Source organism: Meleagris gallopavo, chromosome 6 (assembly GCF_905368555.1).
Source record: "Meleagris gallopavo chromosome 6, MGAL_WU_HG_1.1, whole genome shotgun sequence".
Classification (NCBI taxonomy): Eukaryota; Metazoa; Chordata; class Aves; order Galliformes; family Phasianidae; genus Meleagris; species Meleagris gallopavo.
The window spans coordinates 43,468,054-43,491,179 of record NC_139409.1 but is presented as its reverse complement, the minus strand read 5'-3'; the positions used below and the strand labels follow the sequence as shown (position 1 = coordinate 43,491,179).

The window sequence follows — 23,126 nt, the reverse complement described above, 5'->3', positions numbered from 1 at the left end:
GGTGAAATAATAAACAGCAGTGCATCATTTGCAGAACCTCTGGGTTCTTGCCTAGTTAATTGTACACTCAGTAAAACTATTCTTGGAAACCAGAGACATCTGCTTTTGCAGAATTGCATTTCTACAGGCTGAAGTCAGGAATCAGAAGCTTGCAAAACAGCAGCAGCAGCTCAGCGTCTCATTTTAAACAATCTGAAATTGCCTAATGACTTCTAAAGTGAATTACTCAGTAATGGAAAAATAGCAGTGCATTGTTCATTATTGCTATTATTCATCTTATCATCAGTTCTGGAAGACTTCAGGATGTTCCACAAATACATGGTTGTATTTTATTCCAGTTATTTGACAGCTCCCGAGTAAATCAGTGATACTAGAATGCTTATTTTTGAAATACTTTTGTCATTTTATTAGAATGTGATTATTTTCTTAAAAGAATTTCCTGCAGGCATGTCACCTTTGATTTTGAAAATCTGAGTAAAAACATTTGGATGCCGGCTCAGTAGTTCTTACTATTATGGGAAAAACAAATCTGGCTGCTTAATGGAGGAGACTTTAGAAAACTTGATTAGTACCTAACCAATTTGTTAGTATTTGCCTGACTTTAAAAAAACAAAAACAAAAACAGAAATGATTTTGGAGATTTAGACTACCCAAGTCTCATACCAATTCAGATAACAGTAATCAAATCATTATTAATGATTTCTTTGGTCATGAAAACTGTAGGAAAGTAGGGGAAGTAGCCTATTCCTAGAATTGTCTGAGCACCCAGCCAATCTCAGATTGGATATTAGGAAACAGTTCTCTGGAGGAGTGTTGAGACAGTGGCACAGGCTGCCCAGGGAGGTATTGGAGTCACTGCCCTTGGAGGCGGTGAAGAAGAACCTTCACTGAAACAAGAAACGTGCAGATGTGGCACTGAGGGGCAGAAATTTGAGACATGATGGGTATGGGTTGATAGTTGGACTAAATGATCTTAGGGGTCTTTTCCACCCTTCATGATTCTGTGATTCTAATTCAAAACGAATGTGGAGTTTCATTGTAGAATGGACCTGTCATGACATTTTGATCACTTGTTTTGCAGTTCTATAATATGAGTGAGAGAACTTTCTTGTGTATTAGGAGATGTAAAGCACATCTAAAGTGGGGGAGAATAATTAATAAAAGTGAAATTTTGTGTAGAGATCAGGAGCAAGCTTTCTTTGAGTCTGAGTCTTTCTTTGAGTCTTTGAGTCTGCTGTCTGAAGAAGAAGATGGAAAAGGAACAATCCAGGAGGACAGTCTGTTAATGACTACAGAATAAATATTTTGCATTCTTTCTTCTTTGGGAAGGTTTAGCAGAGTTTCCATGTTGGTCTCTCATTCCATGAGAATGTGCCTTAGCTGGAAGTGTCGAGAGTAAGTTTGAGACTAAAGGAAACAAAGCTACTGAAGGAACAGAGGTCAGTCTCCTGGACCAGATGGCAGTTGCTCACAGGTTCCAGAGAAACTGAAAAAGGAACTTGAATTGTGGTATGAAAGCTGTCTCCTAAATTGTTCTTGGTACCAGTTGAATGGATGAATTTGCTATGTGATGCCAGTTTCTAAAAAGGGATGCAGTAAGTGGGAAGCTGCTGACTGGAAAGTCTGGTTTCTATACTGAACAAATGGCAAAGTTAATAAAGAAAGTAGCTAGCCACTCTCACACCAGGAATGCTGGAGAGGAATTGACATAATTTTGGAGAGCTAAGGCACTCTTTGAAAATGTAGTAGAGCAATGAGGGAGCCACGAAGCGTGTGAATTAGGGCCATCAAGCTGCTGTACCACTCGTGGGATTTAAAAGTCTCTCAGTGAGTTCCCTTGCTGAAAGCTTAAGGAAACGAAGCTGTTGAGCAATAAGAGAGAATATATTTAATAGATTAACTACTCACTTTATAAAAATGGGGAAGGGAAAAAAACGGCACAAAATGCAATTAATGTAACTATTCTGGCTTATACTGGTTGGAAGAGCTCTTCCCATCCTGTGTTACCTTGATAATGGACATACGATTCGGTTACTGTGCAAACAAACAATCTCATTTTCCAAATTCCTGCTCTTATGAAATACCACCTTCCTGCATCCTTGTTCCTTAAGTGTTCTTCACAAGTATTAGAAAAGCTAACTTGTGCTTGAGCCATTTTGCTTCCAAAGCTATGGTCCTGATGTCTCTGCTGTAGTGGAAGAGAAGATTGTTCTCTCTCTTCTTAACATTTAAAAGGAGCTCATTCCACCGATTAGTATTGTTTTGATTCTATATTCTTAAACATCCTTTATTCTAAAAAAGAAATCATGTTTGTGTTCTTGATTTTAGGAACAGAAAACACAGCAAACACACACCAGCCTTAAGGCTGCTATAAATGTTAATGAAAACAGCGTGCATTAAGCAGTGCCGCATTTTAGTACAAGCCTTTGTGCCTCAGGCTGAGCCTCTCCTGAAGGCTTTTTGGATCCATCTGGAGCCTTTCACTGATACCAGTAAGGCTTTGCAAAGATGTAAAATTCTTCTTACTCTTTGTGTATCTACTTGAAGAGTTGGTGCCCAGCTTATGTGCTTCCTGTCATTGTTCTGCATTTGGAAGGGAATTTCAGCCGCTCCCTGGGATAGCTGAAGCTTTCTTTTCCTGCTGTTTCGCCCAAATGTTCGTAGCTGGTTTTGCTTAGTAGAAGTTCACAGGCTCTGTGACAGGATGAAAAATAGGACTTTTTTACAAGTACAAAACCATTTATTCAGGGCTACGCAGAGGCACAAAATGAGGCTTCCGAAGTTTCAGATTTTAGAATAGTTCTGATGACAAGAACTGTTTTCTTCTGTAGAAGCTTGTATGATCAGAGGAAACGTTAGTCTTCTGTTTTGAGAGAGATGGTTTTCTTGGACACATCCAAGTAACTTGAATAAAAGTTAGTTGGGCATGTGATGAGGATCCTTATGGTTCAGCAGATAATCTTGTAATAATCAATTTCAGCAAAACATTTTAATGTGCAGTGAAGTTTGATTGCAAGTAGTGTATGGCGTTGTGTTCTGATGTACTGCAAGGCCCCATGTTTTGCGTATGTTATTGTTATTTGGGAAGAGTATTTCAATGCTGTTGAGAGTGTACTAAAAAGCTGTTTAAAAAGGTGTTTGTTATATTATCCATTAATTAGTAAACTGAGAAATAATAAGGGCTGGAAACACTTAACATTAAAATTAAAGCATGTTTTCAAATCTGTAATGGCATTATCTCTAGCAACAAATCAAATTAGAAGACATCCATTTTGTATGTTTCTCAGAGCACTTTTCTCTTCCAGGTATGATGCTCATCTCCGTTTTATGAACAAAGAGCTCTTGGACTAAATAGTTGTATTATTAATGAACTGCCGACTTGTGTTTGATTTTAATAAAGCCATTCTTGTTTATTAAAATGTTTTAAAAAGCACACACAGTAGGCTTAACTTATAAACTCCAGGAGCCAGAGAAAGTTTCTAGTCTGGACTCATTTTACTGTTTGCTATGCCTAACTTCATAGGATTACTTTGATTTCTAAAAGCGTTAGAAAAAAAAATCCCATAAGAAAAGATCAAGAAAAGGTCATGATGCTATCAGGAGGCTAGAAATGAAAAGTTTCTGTAGATTACAAACTGCTGCTGAAATTATCAAATAGAAACAAATAATGAGTTTTCAGCTTTGGCAGGAGGAATGTGGGGCTTCATATTAAAGGACTATTGAGCTTATTTGTCATTGATTTGGAAATGGATGACAAGGTGTTTAGAAGGATTTAGATTAGGTAAAACCAGAAGTGCCTGCAAGTGTGTAGGTGAAACCTTTATTTCTGACTGTGGATTGGGGATGGTTCTTTCTCCATCTTTGATCTTATGTTGGACAATGCCACTTGAGTAGAGAAACTTACACTGCTCTGCTGTACTGAGTTTGAAAACTCATGGAAAATAGTTGGGTAGGAAGATGCCTAGACAAAAACTCAACTCATGCACAAGTTTTGGAGAACGCAAGTAGAAGGTAACGCCAGTGATAATTCCATTGTGCAAATCGGATGTACCTTCTTGCCAAAGACAGCCATTGCTTCTGATCAGAGAAGCAGTACTCAGATAATTGAGAGCTTTTGTTAGAAGCTTTTGTGTTAAAAGAAACATGAAGAGAAGTAAAGAGTTTAACTTAGAAAGCAGACAAAGTACAGGTTCATAGAATCAAGTGATCTTGCAGTTATTTTTTTATGTCAATCAGGACATCATCAAATTTACACTAAATATACCAATTATTTTTGCAAAGTTAGACTAAGGAATTAATTTTTCAAATAATACTGAGTTTCACATGTAGCAGAATTTTAAAGCAAACAAGCAAGCAACGAAATCCCACATTACATCTCCTTTATGGATCAACTCCGTTATGGACTTTCAGGAGTTCCAGTAACAGTGTTCACTCTTTGTGGAATGAAGATATTTCTGCAGGCAGAGAAGCTAGAAATAAGCCTTCTGTGTTCCAGTCACTCCTGCCTTTCTGGTTAGACATCTGTCTCAAGTGTTACTTGGACCTAAATCCTTCCTGGTTCTTCTGGAATTTACTTTGCAAAGCCAAAGTCCATTATTTCACAGCTGTTGGAAGAGGAAGCAGTACGAAGAATAGTGATCAGTGAGCAAAAATGGATATATATATATAATCTTAAAAATCTGTTACAGAACAGGATGCTGCCATGAGAAACTATTGTAGTGCTGATAGCAGGTTTGGATTATGTGCGTTTCAGAATAATAGGGTGGGTGAAATTTAATTCTGAGATTGAATTTTTAAGTGAAGGCTTGACAGAGAAGCTGTTGAGATAAATTGCTAGCTGTTGTTTAAACAGTTCACCAAACACAAGGAAAAACGGTTTTTAGAATACTTAAAAAGTCCCTGCAGTTCAGCAAATGCAGAAATCTGCATTCTGAGGGCCATTTAGGTACCCCAAAGAATAGAGGAATTGATAGCATTGCTGAATAACAGCACCAGGAGCACAGTGTGCAGTAAGTGGTCTGTATGTCACCCGCCTTAGAAGAATGCATGGGGCTGGCATGGAGAAGATATGGTTTATCACAGAAGTACAGTGATTAATTTATTTATTATGTACAATTAATTGCTTTGCTAGGAGATGTGACACTGTTGCAATATGATGGTAAATTTTTTGGTCTCTTGGCAATTAACAATATCAGGTGCTCTGCAGTCAATAAAAAATAAGGCACTGATGCACAGAAGAGTGGTGGAAGGCCTTAAGGGAGGCAGATGATTTTTAATTAACTCTGGTTGAGAATTTTGCTGGAAAAAATAATTGGAAATCTGGAGAAAAAAAAAAAAAAAGCTCTTAATTCAGAGAATTCACTTCTGTTTGGGAAAAAAAATAATCTGTTTTTCTGCTGCTTAATGACTTGAAATTCATCTGGGTGTAAATATAACGGGCAGTACATTTTGAGCAATAATTGAGTTAATGTGTGTTTTGCAAAGGTGAAATTTACTTGCAGGGAGCAGTGCTGTAATGAGACCTTCATGGTTGCTTTTCTATTAGCAACAACTGAAAATACGAAGTGAAATGGGATTCATTGCTGCTTAGTTTGGCCTAATGTAAATGAGGTGGATTTTCGTGGGCACACATCTGCACTACTGTGAGCACTGAGCAATAAGGATTGCATCAGTTGCCATGACGGCCCTTCTGGATGTGTCAGCACAGCCCCACATGAGGACCATTGCGTAGCCATTGCCGTTGAGCATTGTGGAGTGAATAGCTGCATTAGGAAAGAAAACAGGAAATGGAAATGGAGGGAAAAGGAGCAATAGCAAAGAGTCATAACAGCATGGAATAAGAGCTGAAGCCTTCATCAGACTTGCTTTGGGAGTGCACTAGGAGGTTGTATGCTTTGGTCCTTAGGAAGGCATGCTGTTCTCTGATCTTTCAGAAAAATTCTTGTGACACTGATGAAGTTTTCCTCATGTCAGACCCTATAAGAAATATATAATATAGTGTATATGGATATTGTGTGTGTATATATATATATATATTATACATATGCATGCACACATATTCCTGTACGCACACAAACACGTGGTAGGTGCTGACCTGCAAACAGACAGGGTAAGGAGGGGAAGTAACAGAAACTACTTGGCAGCTGTTCATCAAGTAGAAATATTGAAGCTCTAATAAGGGTATCCCAAGTAAAATGTGGAATCCTAGATGATGTGTTTTAGTATAAATGCGTTTCCAACCTAGAGAAAGAGATCCTCTATGTTAGAGGGTTATTTCTAACCTGACACGAAGAGAACATAACTTGAGCTTCTGAATTACATAATTTCTCTGAAAGATGGCATGTCAAACTAGTACATGTGAGAATAACTAGTGCTGGGATGCCAGAGGCATCTTTAGAAATACCCATCATGCTAATTAATCTCATCTCCTTTCATTTCTGCTAAGTAGCAGATTCTCTTATGTTTGCCATCTCTGAGTTATCAAGTAGGTGAATCGTGGGCTAACATCACTCACAGTTGGTCACTGGATTTCACAGTGAAGTTTTGTGGCTTATGCTAAATGGCTTGAATTATGTCCTTTATGTTCTGAAGGGCAAAGCTTCATCAATCTTATGTAGGAGGATCATGCCCCTAATTAAATTTAGGTTTCTTTTTTTTCTATTTGTATTGAATTTTATTTTTTTAATAGCATAAATCAGGAAGTCAAAATCAGAGTCATTTGTGCTCTGTTGAACAGATCATAAGATTTAGATGAAATACTTACATGCTCTCAGGGGTTCAGTTGGGTTTTTGGATGTTATAATTGGATACACACAAATATACAGGCGTGTAATGCATATTTTAAAGTGTTTATCCAATTTACGTAGCTTACTGCTTTCCTTGCTGCATCTGTATTTCTTTGATCTTCTACAAACTTCCCTTTATGTTCTTCTGATTAAATAATAAATCTGGGGATTTTTGCCCTGGTATAAATAAATATTTTAGAATCAAGGATTTTTAAGAAGTTGAAGTCATTAAAGACTTTTGAAATGATTTTCAAGAAACTTCCCAGCTGTGCACAATACAGCTTAAAGAAAAATAAGTTTATTTCAGTGCACTATTTTCTTTCACCTGGATATTTGTAGTATGTTTTCATTTATGGAAGAAAAGAATGCAGATATTCTGGATGAAGTATAGCGTGTCGAACTTAACTGATTTTAATGGGATGTGACAGCAGCTGATATTTTAACTGCTTAACAGTGCTGGGTAACAAAACTCTGTGCTTTTGAGCCTTTCAAATTTTGAGGCATGCAGAGAGAGAGAGAATAAAACAAATAAGAGACCTGATTTTCATGAATAGCCGAGCCATGAGTTAAAATCACTTCCTTCAAAGCATCTGTCATTCTACATCCCGTATCTGAGGAGCCAAAAATCTGGTCTTAATCATCCAGCTCAAATTCTGTACAGTGGATAAAAGGTACAATTTGATGTTTGTGTATACAATATACCTGTAAGTGTTCATATTGACACACAGACCCTGTGATGAGCACGTAATGAGGATTTGAATGAGAACATGTTATTTTAATACTAATGAAGTATCACTGCAATAAGAATTTAACATTTGTACTTTATTTGCTGAGCTTTTGATTTTAGACTTACGTGATTGAAAGGATTGAAAAATTTAGAAAGTAGTTTGGAAAAACTCATGCTGAACAGACACTGTGGATAATCAAACCTTATAATGAGATACTGGGCTTTTTGTTGCTTGGCTTTGCTTGCTTGTGCCCTGGAGCTTAGCTGGGTGCTGTGTAGCCAATAAATCTCTGAAACCGCAGCTTGCTTTTAGAGCATCACTGAAATTATTGAGTGTTATTTGAGCTTAGTCTATTTATTTTCTACCTGATGACAATCTGTCCCCTGTGAGCCTTCAAACCGATGCAGGAATGGTAATGGTGAGAGCAATGGCCATCCTTTTCTTTTCTTTTGAAGTGTCCCTGCTTAACCTGAGGCAGCAGAGTTTGCGTGCCGTTTGCTTACAGCAGGCTGTCCCGAGGCACTCAGCTGCCCTACAATCTGTCTGCATCTGCCGCATCCTCCCTGGAGTTGTATTCAGCTTGTGAGGCATTTAGTGTTATCAAGCATACTGGTTTTCTAAGCGTGGGCCCTGCAAGGTCCCCTTTGACAGTGACACTGGCATGGTGACGTGTGATAGAGGCAAAGCCAAAGTGGATGCAGTGCCCACTGGCCTTGGAGGTTTCTCTTTTCTTGTGGCACACACAGAAGAGATCACCAATCTGTTCCTTTAATTTTTCACCAAGCAGCTCTAGCTGAAGAACTGAGGTTGCCTCATTGCTTGAGCCGCTGTAGTTATTTCCTCAATATCTCTTAACTGTGAAAAGTAGCATCCTTGCTGGAAGTGATGTGTTCTGCAACACGCTTACTTTTTCTCTGCAGTGTTCCATAGCTCACGGTGTTCAGTCTCTAACTCAGGGATCTGGCTTTGTCCTCTGTTAGCTGACTTGGGTGCAGTTGGGAAGGGCATGCAGCATCGTGGTGCTCAACGTGGACAAGTCAGCCAGCTGCCTTTCCTGCTTCAAGTTTCTATGCTATGCTTAATTTCCAGTGTGTGGTCATATTGCCCAAGTAACTATGGGTTATGTCTATATGCAAGACAGATGTAGCAGCAACTGCAAAATAACTGTGCCCTAATAGGGCTTGACAAAGCTACGTTTCATTTCACTGCTTACTTTACACAGCATCAAGTAAAACAGAGTTCAGCCTCAGTTGTTTCAATCTCTGTGAGCTTTGGTTTGTGTGATTGTAGGAGAGAGATCAGCTTGTAAAGACTCAATTTCACATCTTGTGGAAAATAAGGTTCACTTCTCCGTTTCGGTTTCTTGATTAGAGTTTAGAATTTCTAGTGGATATTTCTGGATATGAAAGCTTCTGGACAAATGATTTTATTGTTCAGAGGAAGAACAACTTTGAATGTGACCAGAGTTAATCCTGCTTTACTCCTTACTTGCTTTTGTTTTCATTTCACCATTACAACAGCATTGGTCCCTTGTTGCTTCTCCTCAACTATATTATTTTAACTCCAGTCAGCTTAGCATCTCTTGCCCATCCATATGCTACACCAGAACTGGTGATATCGAGATTCACTGATAAAGTTTAGGTATCAAACATGCATCCTTCTCCCTTGAGCATTACACTGTGCATTCTGAATGTCCTGGCATTGCACAGCATTCAGTTGTTAAGCATGCTAGTACCTTTACAGCTGAGCTTTGTTTTCTTTTGTTATATAACTGTACCTATTCCTACATGCATAGGACTTACCAGAAAGCTATTTCATTTCCTTTCTGCATTTAGTGATGCTGAATCATGAAGGCACTCCATTTGAATTCCTAGAAAGCCTTTCCCCCGGATGTCTGGCTTCCTTGATCCCGCTCAGCAGAAAAACAAGACTGAGGTCCATGACTAGTTCATTATTGAAAGCTTTCTGTGCCCTTTGTGGAGTTCTGAGGTTCAGGAGACGCCTTCTCCAACAACAATGCAATGGAAAACAGGAAGAAGTTGGGAAGCTCTGAAAACTGCAGAAACGTGGGAGGTGGGATTGCAGAAAGATTGGTGGAGAACTTCCTTTATAGAAGTTTAGGTGCTGGAGTTGATAATTTGATGAACGCTTCCCATGCCGAAATATGTACCCTAAGGTCTGAGCTGGTATTTCAGGAAGGCTGGAGATGGATTCAGCTTTTAAAGTGGGCTGGGAATCTAAAACGTGTATTTGAAGTGCTCTAAGTATTTGGCCTCAGACTGTTGGTGGCACTGTTCAGAGAGTGAACTGAACTAAAATCATGGGAATCCGTTAAACTTCAGTGATTCAAGAAAGGAGAAAATATCTCAGATGTAGCAACCTTCTCCATCACTGCTTGCGTGTTTTACTCATATAATAAAAGAGAATTGCTAAGTTTTAATTGGTTGCTGGTCTCAAATAGCACTTTTTATAAATCAGCAGCTCTTCTCAGGGCTGCTCTGATTTTATAAGTGAAGCTTTGATATATAAACTTTCGATCATTGTCTGAGCTTTTGTTTTCTCTGCTTTTGTAGTTACATGAAGGAATTTGTTACACTGGTCATATTGAAAGCTTTTCCTTTTTTTTGCTCGTGATTTGAAGTTTCTGCACATTCCAGTTTGTATCTTATAGCTCAAAAATATTGAATATTGCTAGTCTTTTGTTTTATTTGTGCAGTTGCTATTCTCAGTAAAAATAACTGACTGCGAGTCAAGATTTTTAGGGGATTTTTCCATTTTGCTGCAAGTACTAAAATACTTTCTTTTTGTGTGTTTGATTTATGTGGATTGCAGTAGTAGCTGCATTCTGCACCCTTGTCCTACAGGGATGTTTTGAAAAATGTCTAAGAGTAAAGTACAGAATTGAGTATTGTATAGCCCCATAGGCACAGAAAACCATCATCTTGCTATCTTCCGTTTGCCTGTGGTTTTCTTACTCTTGGCAGAACATAAGTGGCTGCTGGTTTGCTAACAACTGACACTTGAAAGCATCCTTCTTTAGCCCCAGCCAGAGGGATAGCTACTTGACTTTTGGTTCATCTGGCCTCAGTTTGACACTCTGTCACCTTGTCTGAGTTTACTTGGAATAAAACCTTTTCTAGCATGATTGTGCTACAGCCAGAAAATACATAAGCGTGCTGTGAAAGTGTGGCACTGTAAAAATAAACAGACACAAAACCAAGAATTGCTTTGATACATGGAGGATGAAGGGAAGGGAAGAAAATTTAAAGAGTTTGTAGGGCTGGAGGGAATAGTATTTATTCTGTGCTGACACTGTAAAGGAGCACTGAGATAGCAGCCATGTATACATCCAGCATGGAACCAATGGGTAAGTGCTTGCATGATTTTAGGACAGTTTTAGAGGAGATCTCTGCTTGCTTTTGCCTTACCCTGTAAGAATCAAGCTAGTCACTCCTTAGCCTTTTTACATGCTTGCAACTAAACATATAAAACCAAGCTGAGTGATCCAGTTATTAAAAGTAAATACCTATTTTGTCAGCACTGGAATTCTACTAATTAAATTAAATAAGAATTATTACTATGGTTCCCATTGGTAGAGCTTCCTGCACTTGGAGTTTAATTTAAATGCACTTCCTTATTTGTTATAAATCAACAGATATTTCAGTTGTGGAGACATTCCCCTGTGACCACTTAATTATGTGAGTTTTGTAGTCCTGCATTTATGGAGATGCCAGTGCTTTTGTGCTCAGGTTATTTTTTGAAATATTGGTGTTTCATATTTGTTCTTTTTTTTCTTTTTCTTTCTTTCTTTCTTTGAGAATAAATGTTTATTTTGGGGAAGGAATTTTTGCTTTTAACCCCTTTATCCCTTTAATTGGGATTGCAAATCACTGTCATATATGAGAAGCAGCTAACTAAGGTGACTGTACATCAGTGCAGCTCTATGGAGTGGTGTGTTAGGAGAGGATTTTCCAGTCCAACAGCTGAGCTTACAAGGGAGCTGCATTTGCCAAGGAACAAAGTGGTTTGGTGCAGTTTTGGTTTATGACCATGTTCTCATAGCGTTTCAGGCTGCAGGTACAAAATATGAGGATTGACTCCTTGTTCTGTCACTCCATCCACCTCGCCATATCACAGGGCTGGTGGAATTCCTGGAGTAATCAACATCAGCTGATGCAACCCAATTGTAAACTCCACTCCACTGAGCAGATCCAGCTCCAGACCAACGAATCCCACCCTGATACAGCTTGAGCAAGATGGGAATATTTAACTCAGGGAATCAGAGCACCTTCCCTGAAGTAAACCTACTGAACCAAGTGCTGTGTTTGGTTCAGCCAACCGATCTGCCTTTGGTGTGCTGAGTTACCTGCTCCTTCTGACAGCCAGAAGGACTGTGCAAAGCAAGGGAACCATGTCTGGGTCTGAATGTGACTTGAGCTCCATATAAGTGAGATCTCTTCCATCTGCTGCTTATGGAGGGAGAAAGATGCATGGGGAAGGAAAGAAAGGTTTCAGAGATCTGAATGGCAAGATCCACGGAAGAACTGAGTAATAGTACTGGTAACTCCTTTTTACTAAAGAAGTCACTTTCAGAGCACAGCTTGTCAAAGCACATCATTTTAAAAGCACTGAAGAATCTTTTCCAAATATTCAACATCTAATTATCTTCCTGAAAATATTTGTTCTTCTCTTGTGGGAAAGGCCACAAGGTACAGCCTTCTGTATTTTGGGGAGATGAGATGTGAAGAGTACTAAGTAGGGGAGAATCCCAGCCTTTACTTGCAAGAGTTACTGAACAATGTTTTTTTTTTCTGTACGAGTACGCACTCATTCACACAGACATAGAATAAAGCTAATACCTGCAGCTTTAAGCTGCAAAATAAAGATCATTAATTCCTAAATAAATTCCAGACTATTAGCTTTTCTTATTATTTGTGGTGGCTCACTGATTTCTGTTCCCTTCATTACTCAGTAACCCTTTCGATGTTAAAATATTAGTATGCTGTTGAATTTGCAGAGCTATAATAAAGAGCTTCTGGATTAAGTTAGGAGATATTATTTATGAGATATCTGAAATGTTGTAGTGGGGCTAGATGGAGACTGGGTCTTTGGTAAACACTCCTGTTACTATAGCAGTAGCATATGCTAACTCTTTTCAAAGGACTGCCTTAGATATGTGTTTGAATGGGAAGGTGCTGTCAATATTTTCCTGCCCTCTGCCCAGATTTGTCAAGTTTGTTATAAGGAACAGGCTCTTGCTTCTAGAAGGTGTTAATGTTGCTGTAAAACATGCTGTGGTAACATAGGTTAAATACAAAATGCTTTCTCTGGGAACAGATTCTTTTGTCTGCCGAAGTACTGTCTTGAGTACAGTAGAGGTATATAGTAAATTGAAGCTTGTGTGTCTTTGTCTTCAAAAAGATAAAACCCACACTGATGCTGCAACCATTTCTATACTTAAGGAAATCATTATTTATAGGCCTAAATTTACTAAAAAATAAAACTATTTGGATAGTATATCGTAAGTAGAGTATCTTAAGGCAGTGTTTACTGTGCATTAAAGAGCATGGGCAGCATGAAGAGAAGTTAGATAGGGAAGTGTGCTTAGGGGGAGCTATGCACCTAGAGCCCTATCAAAAGTACTCAGGTAAGTGATACAGCCAGCAAGCAATTTGCTCTGACACCAGTTCTTGGGGACCTCTTCCTTTGAGGCTTTCCTTTTCCCTTCTGCTTGCTTCTTGTTATGCTTAGGGCTTTTGTGGCTGTTGAAGGAAGTGGAAAAATAACTCTTGGAGTTTGGCAGTGGTTTGCCAGTGTTGCATTGCCTGCTTTCCAGTGCTTCTGACCCACTGGGGCAGCTGCAGTTGGTACAGGAGGATGGGACCAGCAGCCTCACCAGGTGGAAGCCCCCAGGTGCGTAGCATTGCTCATCTCTGCATGCAAGGTGGGATGGATGTCTTCGTGTTGCATTTAGCACTCTGTGCAGCCTGTTCCCATAGCAAGCCTTGCTGTTCATTCTGCTATGTGTTCTTCCTTATTCTGCTGCGTGTTCTTTGGGAAAGTTCAAGGAAAATTCCCTTTGGTTTCTCATGAATAGGGAAGTAAATAATAGTAACTCGGTGACAACACGAGTTAGTGTAAATGTTTGTAGGTCTGTGTTGCTGGAGTCCCACCAGGAGGAGGGAATGATGACTCACAGTGAACATTCAGAGTTTCTCAGAGGTAGCGTCTGTGTTGTTCTAGCTGGGCTGCAAGTTGTGTTTCATAAGGTCAGGCTTGGATGGTGCTGTGGAAGGAGCCCAGGAAGAAGAAATGTTGAATGTAGTAAGTGTTTCTGTTCTCAAAGGAAATCATTTAAGTTGATGCAAGCATGAATTTGGATAACTGTCGGTGAGAGACTCGTGGGTGCCACCGGCCTGCAAACAAGGTATCACACAAGTATGATGGAAAAGAGTGTGCATTTTAATAATATTTTCACTAACTTTTTATTTGTTCTTTTTACGATGCCTTGGTCTTGAGAATGCTTCTCTGTACTTATTGCTCTGGTACAATCAAAAGGGATAAATAAAGTTCCTAGCTTCAGATGTCCTTCTGCTGCAAATCAGGGCCTGCTGGGGCAAACATGGAAGTCTCCAGTGAGAGAGGCATGGGGCCAGATGCGGTATGATGTGTGACAATTGGCAGGAGGAGTGCAGACAAATGCATTCGTTTAATGCTTTCATTTCCTGTGCTGATTATGAATGCACAATTAAATACTTGGAGGAGAAGGGAGTTGGTCAGTGTGAAGAGAAATTCAGTTTTTGTCCCTTTAAATTAGATGTGCCTTTAACTCTGTTATTACTTTTTTCTTCCCGCTCTATTACAAGGACAGAGAAGTCAGGATTGGATAGGTGACAAAATGCATTACCTTGAGCTGTGAAATGGTAAATAGAGACAGTGACTGATGCAGAAATAATGCATTTTAGAGGCTTTTAGAGCTACACTTTGCTGAATATGTAGGATAAATGCTTAATAGATGTTGGGAATATAGGGAATAGGTAGCTGTTAGGCTCTGGAGTTTAACAGGACAAATCAATAACTGCTTATCACAAGTAGTTTGTGCTGTCAGTTCAGTGCAGTTCTGTAGACTTCTTGATATCTCTGGAAATGATTTGGGAAAAACATTCAAAAACAAAATAAAATTCTGCTATAATTACCTTAGAACATGCAAGAAACACTGATATTAGTATTAGAAGGATACTAAAAAGGTGGTAGAAAATGTGCTTCAGGGAGAGCAAAGTGACATTTATTGAGACTAAATGAGATAGTAAATGTTTACATAAATATAAATCACTGTGTAAGATGTGGAAAATAAAAAGCAGGGAAGGAATTAGAGAAAGGTAGTAAACCTCTAATGAGGTTTTACCAGCTTGTTAGGATGTTTGATGGAATAGTACATTGTTGAGTTACATTTTTGTACTCTTAACAGGAAGGTGTCTCAAAATACTAAAACAAACATTAAACAAAGCTATTTTGTAGACAGATCTGGGTGATGTGGCATGTACACATAAAATTATAAACTAGATGAAAACTGGCTGCATGGGAAGGCTCAGACAGTGGTGGTGGGTGCCTGACTGGTCAGCAGCAGCATTGCGTCTTGGGGAGTGATAATGTAGTAGGGCTAATTTGCTTTAATGTCTCCATTCATGTTCTGGGCTGTGAGATGCGCCCACATTCTTCAGGTCCACAAACAGGAGAGGAGGGATCCTGAAAGGGTGGAAAAATGAGCTGGGAACCTCCTGAAAGGGCAGTACCAGGCCCTGTATTTTGAATGAAGCAAGCCCATGCAGCAGTTTGGCTTTGGGACTGGCTGTCCAGTGATAAGTTCTGCAGGAGGCCTACCCGAGTAGGTACCTCAATATACAGTAACTCAGGACATGTTTTTCTTCCATTAGTTTTTCCATTTGCTCTCTGGATCTCCACTAACTTCAACATTCACTGTGCTCAGTGGTAAGCATCAGTACAGATATAATAATGCCCAGGATTTGACTTGGAGGTCCTGAACCTGTCCCAAATACCTGTCCCAAAAGCATCTCACTTCAGAACACCTATCCTGTCTGCAAAGTAGTCTCTAGCTGAGCTAGGAGGGTGGAAGGGAAAGAAGAACTAGGTGTTAGAAGTAAAGTGTCAAAACCTGGATAAATTTCCACGTGTTCCCTGTGGCACTATAGGAACAGGAAGGCAAAAGAATCCATACAGCATTGATTCTTGGAAAAGATCATTTCAGCTTTCATGTAGAGATCTCTGATGTTGCCAGAGCTTCCCAGAATATCTGCTCTGTAGCTTCAGACTTGCTTCTCCCTCTCTGCTCCCCTTGCATCCGGAGGGTTTCAAAACCTATCAGTTAAGTGTAGTACAGAGTCTGTCCTCCTGTGAGAGCCAATTTGGCAAAAGAAAATGGAGTTAAATGCAATCTCTTGACAATTTAAAGGTTTATAGAGTGAGAGGAAGGAATTTAAGATAATACCTGTATACTGTTTATTTCATTTAACTACACTCTGGCATGTCATTTCCATTTGGTGACAGACACTGATTGACAGCGCTAGCGTCAGCAAAAGAAAGGGAAACCTCACTTAAGCACCCCTAGCACAGTGTATACAGAGTACCTGTGCACACTCCACCCTTACCTGAAGCAGCATCACCAGGGCATAGAAGTGCTAACAGATTAGGGGAGAGCCTGGTACAAGAAGGAGGGCATTGGTATGGGGCAAGTGAGCCACATCTAATCAGGTGCCAACTGGGGCTGCTCTCTGTCAACTTGGTCTTCACAACATTTATTTTGTAGTATTTCATAAGAGATACACAGGTGCTAATGCAGCTCTTTTCCCATTATCAGAAATGTTGACAAATATAAAAGAAAAAAAAAATGAAGAAGAGAGAAAAAACACTTATTCAGCTGCATGGAGCATCAGTACCGTGATGCTGTGCTGCCTGTGTCACTGGGGTAATATGGAGTCCATTCAGCCTCCAGGTGGTTGTTGCAAAGCCTGGTTTAAAACAAAAAGTACTCAAGTAGGTTTTTATTCTTGTCTATCACTTAACCTTAACTAAACATAAGCTATCCCAAGCTCCTAAATACCTTGTTATCCAATGAGACCTCTGATGGCATTAAGGTTGCATGCCAGTCGGCTCACCTTTCATCAATCTGCTCCTGTTATGACTCCCTTCATGGTGTTCACGCCGTTGGTATCCATGTGGTGAGTGCTCCTGATGTAGAGGTTTTCATAACTAGTCCACCATCAGTCAATATTAAGAATTGCTATTGATTTTAGAACATCGCTACATCAGTTCTGGATGCTTTTAAAATTCTTGTTTGTTGGGCCCATTCCCTCACGTACCGTGCATGTGGATGCTGCTTCCACTATTTCCAATATGAACATCACTGACCTTGCTGTATTCATTCACACTTTACAGCTACTTAATGAGAGAAAAGTCAGCCCAGCTCCCATACCCACTAGTATTCAGTCTGAATGTACAGTAGTCACTGAATCTTTACATCAGTTTTTAATGGCAGCAAGCTGTCATCCTAGGCCTTTTGAGTTAAGTGGCAAAGGCAAGACTTGGACAACAATTTTAAAGAGTTTAATGGGACATTATCATCAGTTAATACATAGACAGGCACCGTCTTGCTCCTACTTCAAAAAAGAGGACAAGAACAGTGAAAAGGTAAGTTTTGATAGGAGTACCCAAAATTTTATAGAAATGAATAGCTGAAGGAGAAGGAAGTGCCTGAAGAGATACTAGTGAGATAGTGGATAGAAGAATGCAGCTTCAGTTAGATTAACTTGATTCTGAAATATTCATCATACAACAAGTATGATTGCAAGATACAACAAGTGGTTTTCTGATAACAATTCATGAGCCTCTTAATGCTTGAATGCTGAGGTGGTGCCCCCTTCACTCCCAAAAACTATTTTTTTCTAGTTTAGAGAGATTTTTAAGATTCTTTTTTCCTTTCTTTCTATCCCTGTTTCTGGTGCACTCCTACTACCTAATCCTCCTTGCGGCTCTGCTGCTGCTGCTGGAGTGACATCCATTTACAGATGAGAGGGTTGTTGCTTCCATGGGTTCCCTATCTGCAAGGAGAGCATTTGCATGTGTTGTAACATGGTTTTTCAACAGCACCAGCAGCGTGTAGAATGCTGATAGGCATATGAAGTGTTAAATACACCACGAGGCACAACTGTGACTTGTGTTGGTAGATCCTTTTTAGGATAATGAATTAATTTGGCATTTACTTCAAAGGCACGGTGCTCACACTTGGCATTGCATTCACCTGGATATCCACTTCTAGGGAGAAAAAACACAAATCAAGGCTTTTATACGTGTAGCAGTGATTTTTTTTTAACCTGTTTTTCAAGCATATCCTAGATTTCCTTCCAGCTTATTTTAAACCTCACGGCATTATCTTAGTGTGGTGAGTTGGCAAGTTGTGTATCGTTGTTAATCTGGAACTTGCAGCTCCACCTGCTCCAGCCCTTGAGCAGTAAACAAAGCAACACCTCAAGGGAGGCACACAGGGCCTTGCAGGATTTCAGATTCCCTTACTGAAATACAGAGCAATTGCAGCTGTGGAGCTGTGTGAATATCGAACTGTGGCTCAGAGAAACAACAAATGCTCTTCTATGAATATTAGCTGTAAATTTGCTGCCTGCAAAGATAAAATAGTGGAGAGGACTATATGGTCACTAATGAAAGATGCTGTAAAAGTGTTCTTTCAATATATGGTTTCTTTGGAGCAAATGATTTCGTTATTGCCACAGTGTGTTTTATGATTACAGCAGATACAGTTCACAAACCAGCAAAGCAAAGTGTCATACTCACAAATGTGGTGGAAAAAAACACGTAGTGGTTGAAGAGGAGAAGAATACTACTGACCCTCAGCATGTAATAGCAAAATCTAGATCCAAACCAGTCTGCTAAAAAGTTTTCCTCACCTGACTTTTTGTGCAATGACATGCCAGAAGGAGTCTATTACTCGGAACATTGACTGAAATACTCATAAATTCAGTATTTGTTATGCAGGCCTTTGGAAAATCTGAATAGGCATCTGTGTAGTTTGGAACTTATAATTCAAGGCCGAGTTCTTTGACAGAATTAGTCTTGGTGACAGATGTGTTGCGTGTCCTTCTTCAGTTCTTATGTATTTAAAGGCAACGGGTGAAATACAGCCACTTGAAATAGAAGATGAACTCTAGTCTTAGATTCATTCACACAGCAGGAGTTCTCATCTCCGCAGATTCTCATTGCTGCGTTGCACATAACCATAATAGCTGCATCTTCAGTTGTGACTTGAGTGATGGGGATCAATTCTGTCATTTCTGGTTCCTACGCTTCCACCTTCTTCCCCGGAGGTTTGGTTTTGTTTTGTTTTGTTTTGCACTGCCTTATTTATGTGCGTATTTTACACACCCATGAATTGCATTCCCTACCTGAGTATGGAGAGGGAAATAGATAGATGGGAGTGCACACGCATTCACCCTCTTTGCTCAGTCCTTTCTCTTTATCTATGTCTTGTTGAGGAAAATGACGTTGCTTGGGTTGGAAAGGTGAAAGCTTGTCATGTAGATCCTGACCTGCCTCTTAGAAAAATTTGTCTCATGTATGAGTGACTTCCATCCTCCTGTAAGTAAATGAGAGGATCGGTGTCGCTGACCACAGCCTTTTCACCCTTTCCTTGGACAATTGTTATGATCCTTTTTCTTGCATCAAGTCGTTCAAACGTCCTGCAGGGAAAGACTGGGGCTTTCAAAAGTGTACCTCAGGTACCTTGAACTTCACCTTGCACCTCCTGAATTTAAATGCCACAGACTTTCAGTTTATTGAGGTTGAAGCTCACGTTTACCTTGCTCAATTCATGTGCAGGTGAGTTTTTTTTAAGTATTGCTTAACCAGACCCTACTGTTCCCTTTGACCATATAACTTACATCGAAGCGGGCAGATCCAGTTACGTGCCAGTATTTACTTCACAGAATCATAGAATGGTTTGGATTGGAAGGGACCTTTAAAATCATCTAGTTCCAACCCCTGCTATAGGCAGCGACACCTCCCTCTACACCAGGTTGCTCAAAGCCCTGTCCAGCCTGGCCTTGAATGCTTCCAGGGAGGGGGCATCCATAACTTCTCTGGGCAAAGAGAAGTGTGTGAAGAGTAGTCTTTTGGCTTCAATGACAAGCCCTTTTGACTGTCCTTTTAGCTGTTGGACTCCTAATATAAACTAGAATGCCCTCTGGGGGAGGTAATATATGAGGGGCTTCATTTGTTAAAGCTGTTACATGGATGAGCATCGGTTTCTTTTCTGTACTGCCTGGTTTCTTGTGGAACTGAGGCTTTTTCTTTCATGCTTTTTCACTGCCTGCCTCCCCAACCCTATCCTATTGACTTTTTGCATCCCTATGCCAATTTTATTCCTGTTTAACTGTGAGGCAGATGCCTTAATGATATTAAGGTTCTACCCCTGTAATGAATGTTGGCAGCTGGATAGAGGAGAAAGATGTAATTAATGCCTATGCTGATGAAAAGGCTGCAGTGTGTGCTCAGCTTTTTTTAGGTATCAGGCTTTATTAGCTGTGTTGTGAACAAAACTGCCTGGTTTTATACTGTGCAAGCATCGTTGTAGTGTTTTAGTAGGTGGCTTTGCTTGTGTGGTTTATCCTGCTGTATGTGTAAGAGTCCTAGGAAGGGTTCAAAAGACCACTGAGCATGCAGGGTAGCACTACTCAGTATCAAGGAGTTGCTCATTCTGGGAGATAAATAGAGGACAAAAATCTCTTCTCACTGCTCCTTCTGACTTCAGCTTCTCAGGTCTGATTGTCCCGTATAACCTGCAGGGTAATTCTGCCCTTTTACACGAGGAAGCCAGTTTAACCTATGTAATTCAGACTTTTCCTCTCATGTGTGATAATCTCCTGCATTTTTCACTTTTAATCGTCCTATAAAAGTGTGCAGAAATAAGAAAAGTTTGCCATCTGAACAAAGGTCATAACGATTCTTTGGTTGAAACTCTGATGGTCGTTTATTTGATTTCCAGCAGGTGGTCTAAGATGGCCAAGCCTTTGTGTTGGGAACAAACAACAGAAAAATACATTGAAGCTTAAAATTTATAAAAGATTTGTATTTGGAATACAGTTAAATATGATGTATGCATGAGTTCAGAAATTACATGCTGTAGAACATTACCTTAATTGCCTTTTAGACTTCAAGTTTGGAATAGATCTGTCAGACTTTCATAAAATAAGCTGTTTGTATTTGAATTATGAACCTAAGGCAGAAATGACAAATGAGAAGATGCAGAGCCTACTCACGTGAGTCTTTTTAGCATTCCGGGCTTGGCTCTTAATGGCACATACAGATGATCTTGGTTGAATTTCTGAATAAGTGCTCGGTAAGAGTATTCTTTTTTCCTTCCATAGCAAGCTATTTAAGTGTTAATTTAGATGCAAGTCCCCATGTCAAGGCTGTGTTCCTGCAACTTGTTCCTTCTCTTGTGATACCCTTAGGGTTGGGGACTTTTTTTTCTGACTTCCATGTTACTCCAATCTTATAAGTGTTTCTAATCAGCAATTGGAAATAGTAAGTTAGCTACCACTAACTGAGAAACAGAAAGACAGAATATATATATACACACTCTGTTGTTCTAGGCTTCTTCTACCATGATTTTCATTAACAGCGACTTTTTTTTCCCTTTTAACATAGAGACTAGCTGTGAATACCAGTAACTGTCTACTTGCACAACTGTTTGTTCAGACATTTATTATTCATCTCGTGGAATAGATTGCCTAATCTGTAATAAATAAATAAAAGCACTGTAAAATGGAAGATAACAAATTAATGAATGCCCCACATAAAGTCTATCTTTTTTATAAATGAGCTCTTCTGTTGGAATACAGACAACTCAAAGGATTGGCAAACATTTTCACAACCTTTGCAGTTGGCATAGTATGGGTCTTAACAAAGAAAAACACCCGTATCTCTCTTAAGAAAGAAGCATGTGGTTAACTTCCTTGACTGGGCTATTACAAATAATGAGGTAGATCAGAGCAAACTTAGCACTTTTTGTTGTCAAAACTATTGATCAGTAGTGCTTTTTATTACTGCACACCAAGTCCTTTGACTGCCATAGGTTGATTTGTGATTCACAGAGTGCTCTGAAAGCAGCCATGTCTTTTCAGATGCCATTAGGCCTTTGTGCAGCTGGAGGATGTGGAGCAGCAGCCTGGCTTTGCACCGGGTTCTGTTGCTGGAGCTGAGTGGAGGAAGCTGGTTTGCTCTGAGTCACAGCCCAGAGTTTGTGTGGGTCAGAGAATATAGGAGCTTTTGCTTTGCAGTTCTGGGTTTAAAATATGCATTTTTAACATTTATTTTACACCTGCAAAAGTTACAACATGAGGACAAGGGAAGAGGAGAAAGGCAAAGATTTATACTTTTGTTTCTTCTTGTTGTTGTTTCAGCGAAATGAAGCAGAAATTGGATGAAGAGGGTAACAAGTGCAGCATCCTTTCCAAGCAGCAGAAGTTCAACGAGCACTGCTGTATTCGCTGCTGTTCACCTTTCACATTTCTTATCAACAGCAAGCGACAGTGTCAAGACTGCAAGTACAACATCTGCAAGAGCTGCAGCTCTTACCAGAAGAAGGAGAAGGCTTGGATTTGCAGTGTCTGCCAGCAAGCAAGGTAGGGACCTATTGTTCAACAACCTGTGGAAAGCAGCTATAGCCTGAGCCACACTTTTCCCTGTGTCTGTTGTAAGTAGTTAAATCTGATGGGATGGGACATGAAGTACCTGTTGATGGAGTGATTAATTTGTCCCTGAGATGTGATGTGCCTGTTTTTCTAGGGGTTAATTTGTTCTGAGAATGTTTGGCTACCTGTTGCATTTCCCAAGCTTATTTCTCTGGACTGATGAATCAGCACACACTAATTAGACACAGCTTGTACAGGGCTGTGATCTTAAATGTCTAAGTGACTAATGTAAGCTGAGAGCAGTTAATTGTTTTTCAACAAATCCACTGATAGGTGAGAGGAAAAGGAATGACCAGATAATTCAGCTGCAAATGTCCTTTGGAGTGCATTTCCTAATGCTGGCTTGTTGGTGGAGATGCTTTGAGCTCACTTTGGCAAATAACAGTACAAAACAGCAGGGCAACTTGTTATAATTCTTAATGTTTGTTAAGAAAATGCTACCAGGCTTGTGTTTGCAGGTGGTTTTCTCTTTCACTCTTTTGAGGCTAACATAGCCAACACATTTAAAGTCAGTATCGGGAAACCAAAGCTAATCCAAGCATAACAGTATAACAGCAGCAAAGTGACTGCTCCTTGGAGCATGACTGTGATAGTCACAGAATCATAGAATCACAGAATATCCTGGCTTGGAAGGGATCCAGAAGGATCATTGAGTCCTTGTTTGCTATTGCAGGCCAGGTATCAAAAACAGCTTCGCTGCAGTGACATAACACGGACTCCAAAATTCTACTCGGTCAGGGTAGGTGAAATAGCTTGAATCCTCACAGTTTAATTTTGAACATTGGTGACTAAAATAACTGAGCAAATATGACAGAAATGGCTGGAGAACAGAG

General features: G+C 39.7%; 1 protein-coding gene across 4 annotated transcripts in view; it reads left to right on the top strand.

Moving 5' to 3' along the window:
• MYRIP (myosin VIIA and Rab interacting protein) overlaps positions 1-23,126 on the top strand; it is a 201,615-nt gene that overhangs the window by 74,655 nt on the left and 103,834 nt on the right. For all 4 annotated transcript variants that reach the window (XM_085226526.1, XM_085226523.1, XM_085226524.1 and 1 more), the window contains exon 3: positions 22,003-22,224. In XM_085226526.1, the coding sequence (XP_085082652.1) occupies positions 22,003-22,224 (222 nt within the window). The remainder of the gene's footprint in view (positions 1-22,002; positions 22,225-23,126) is intronic.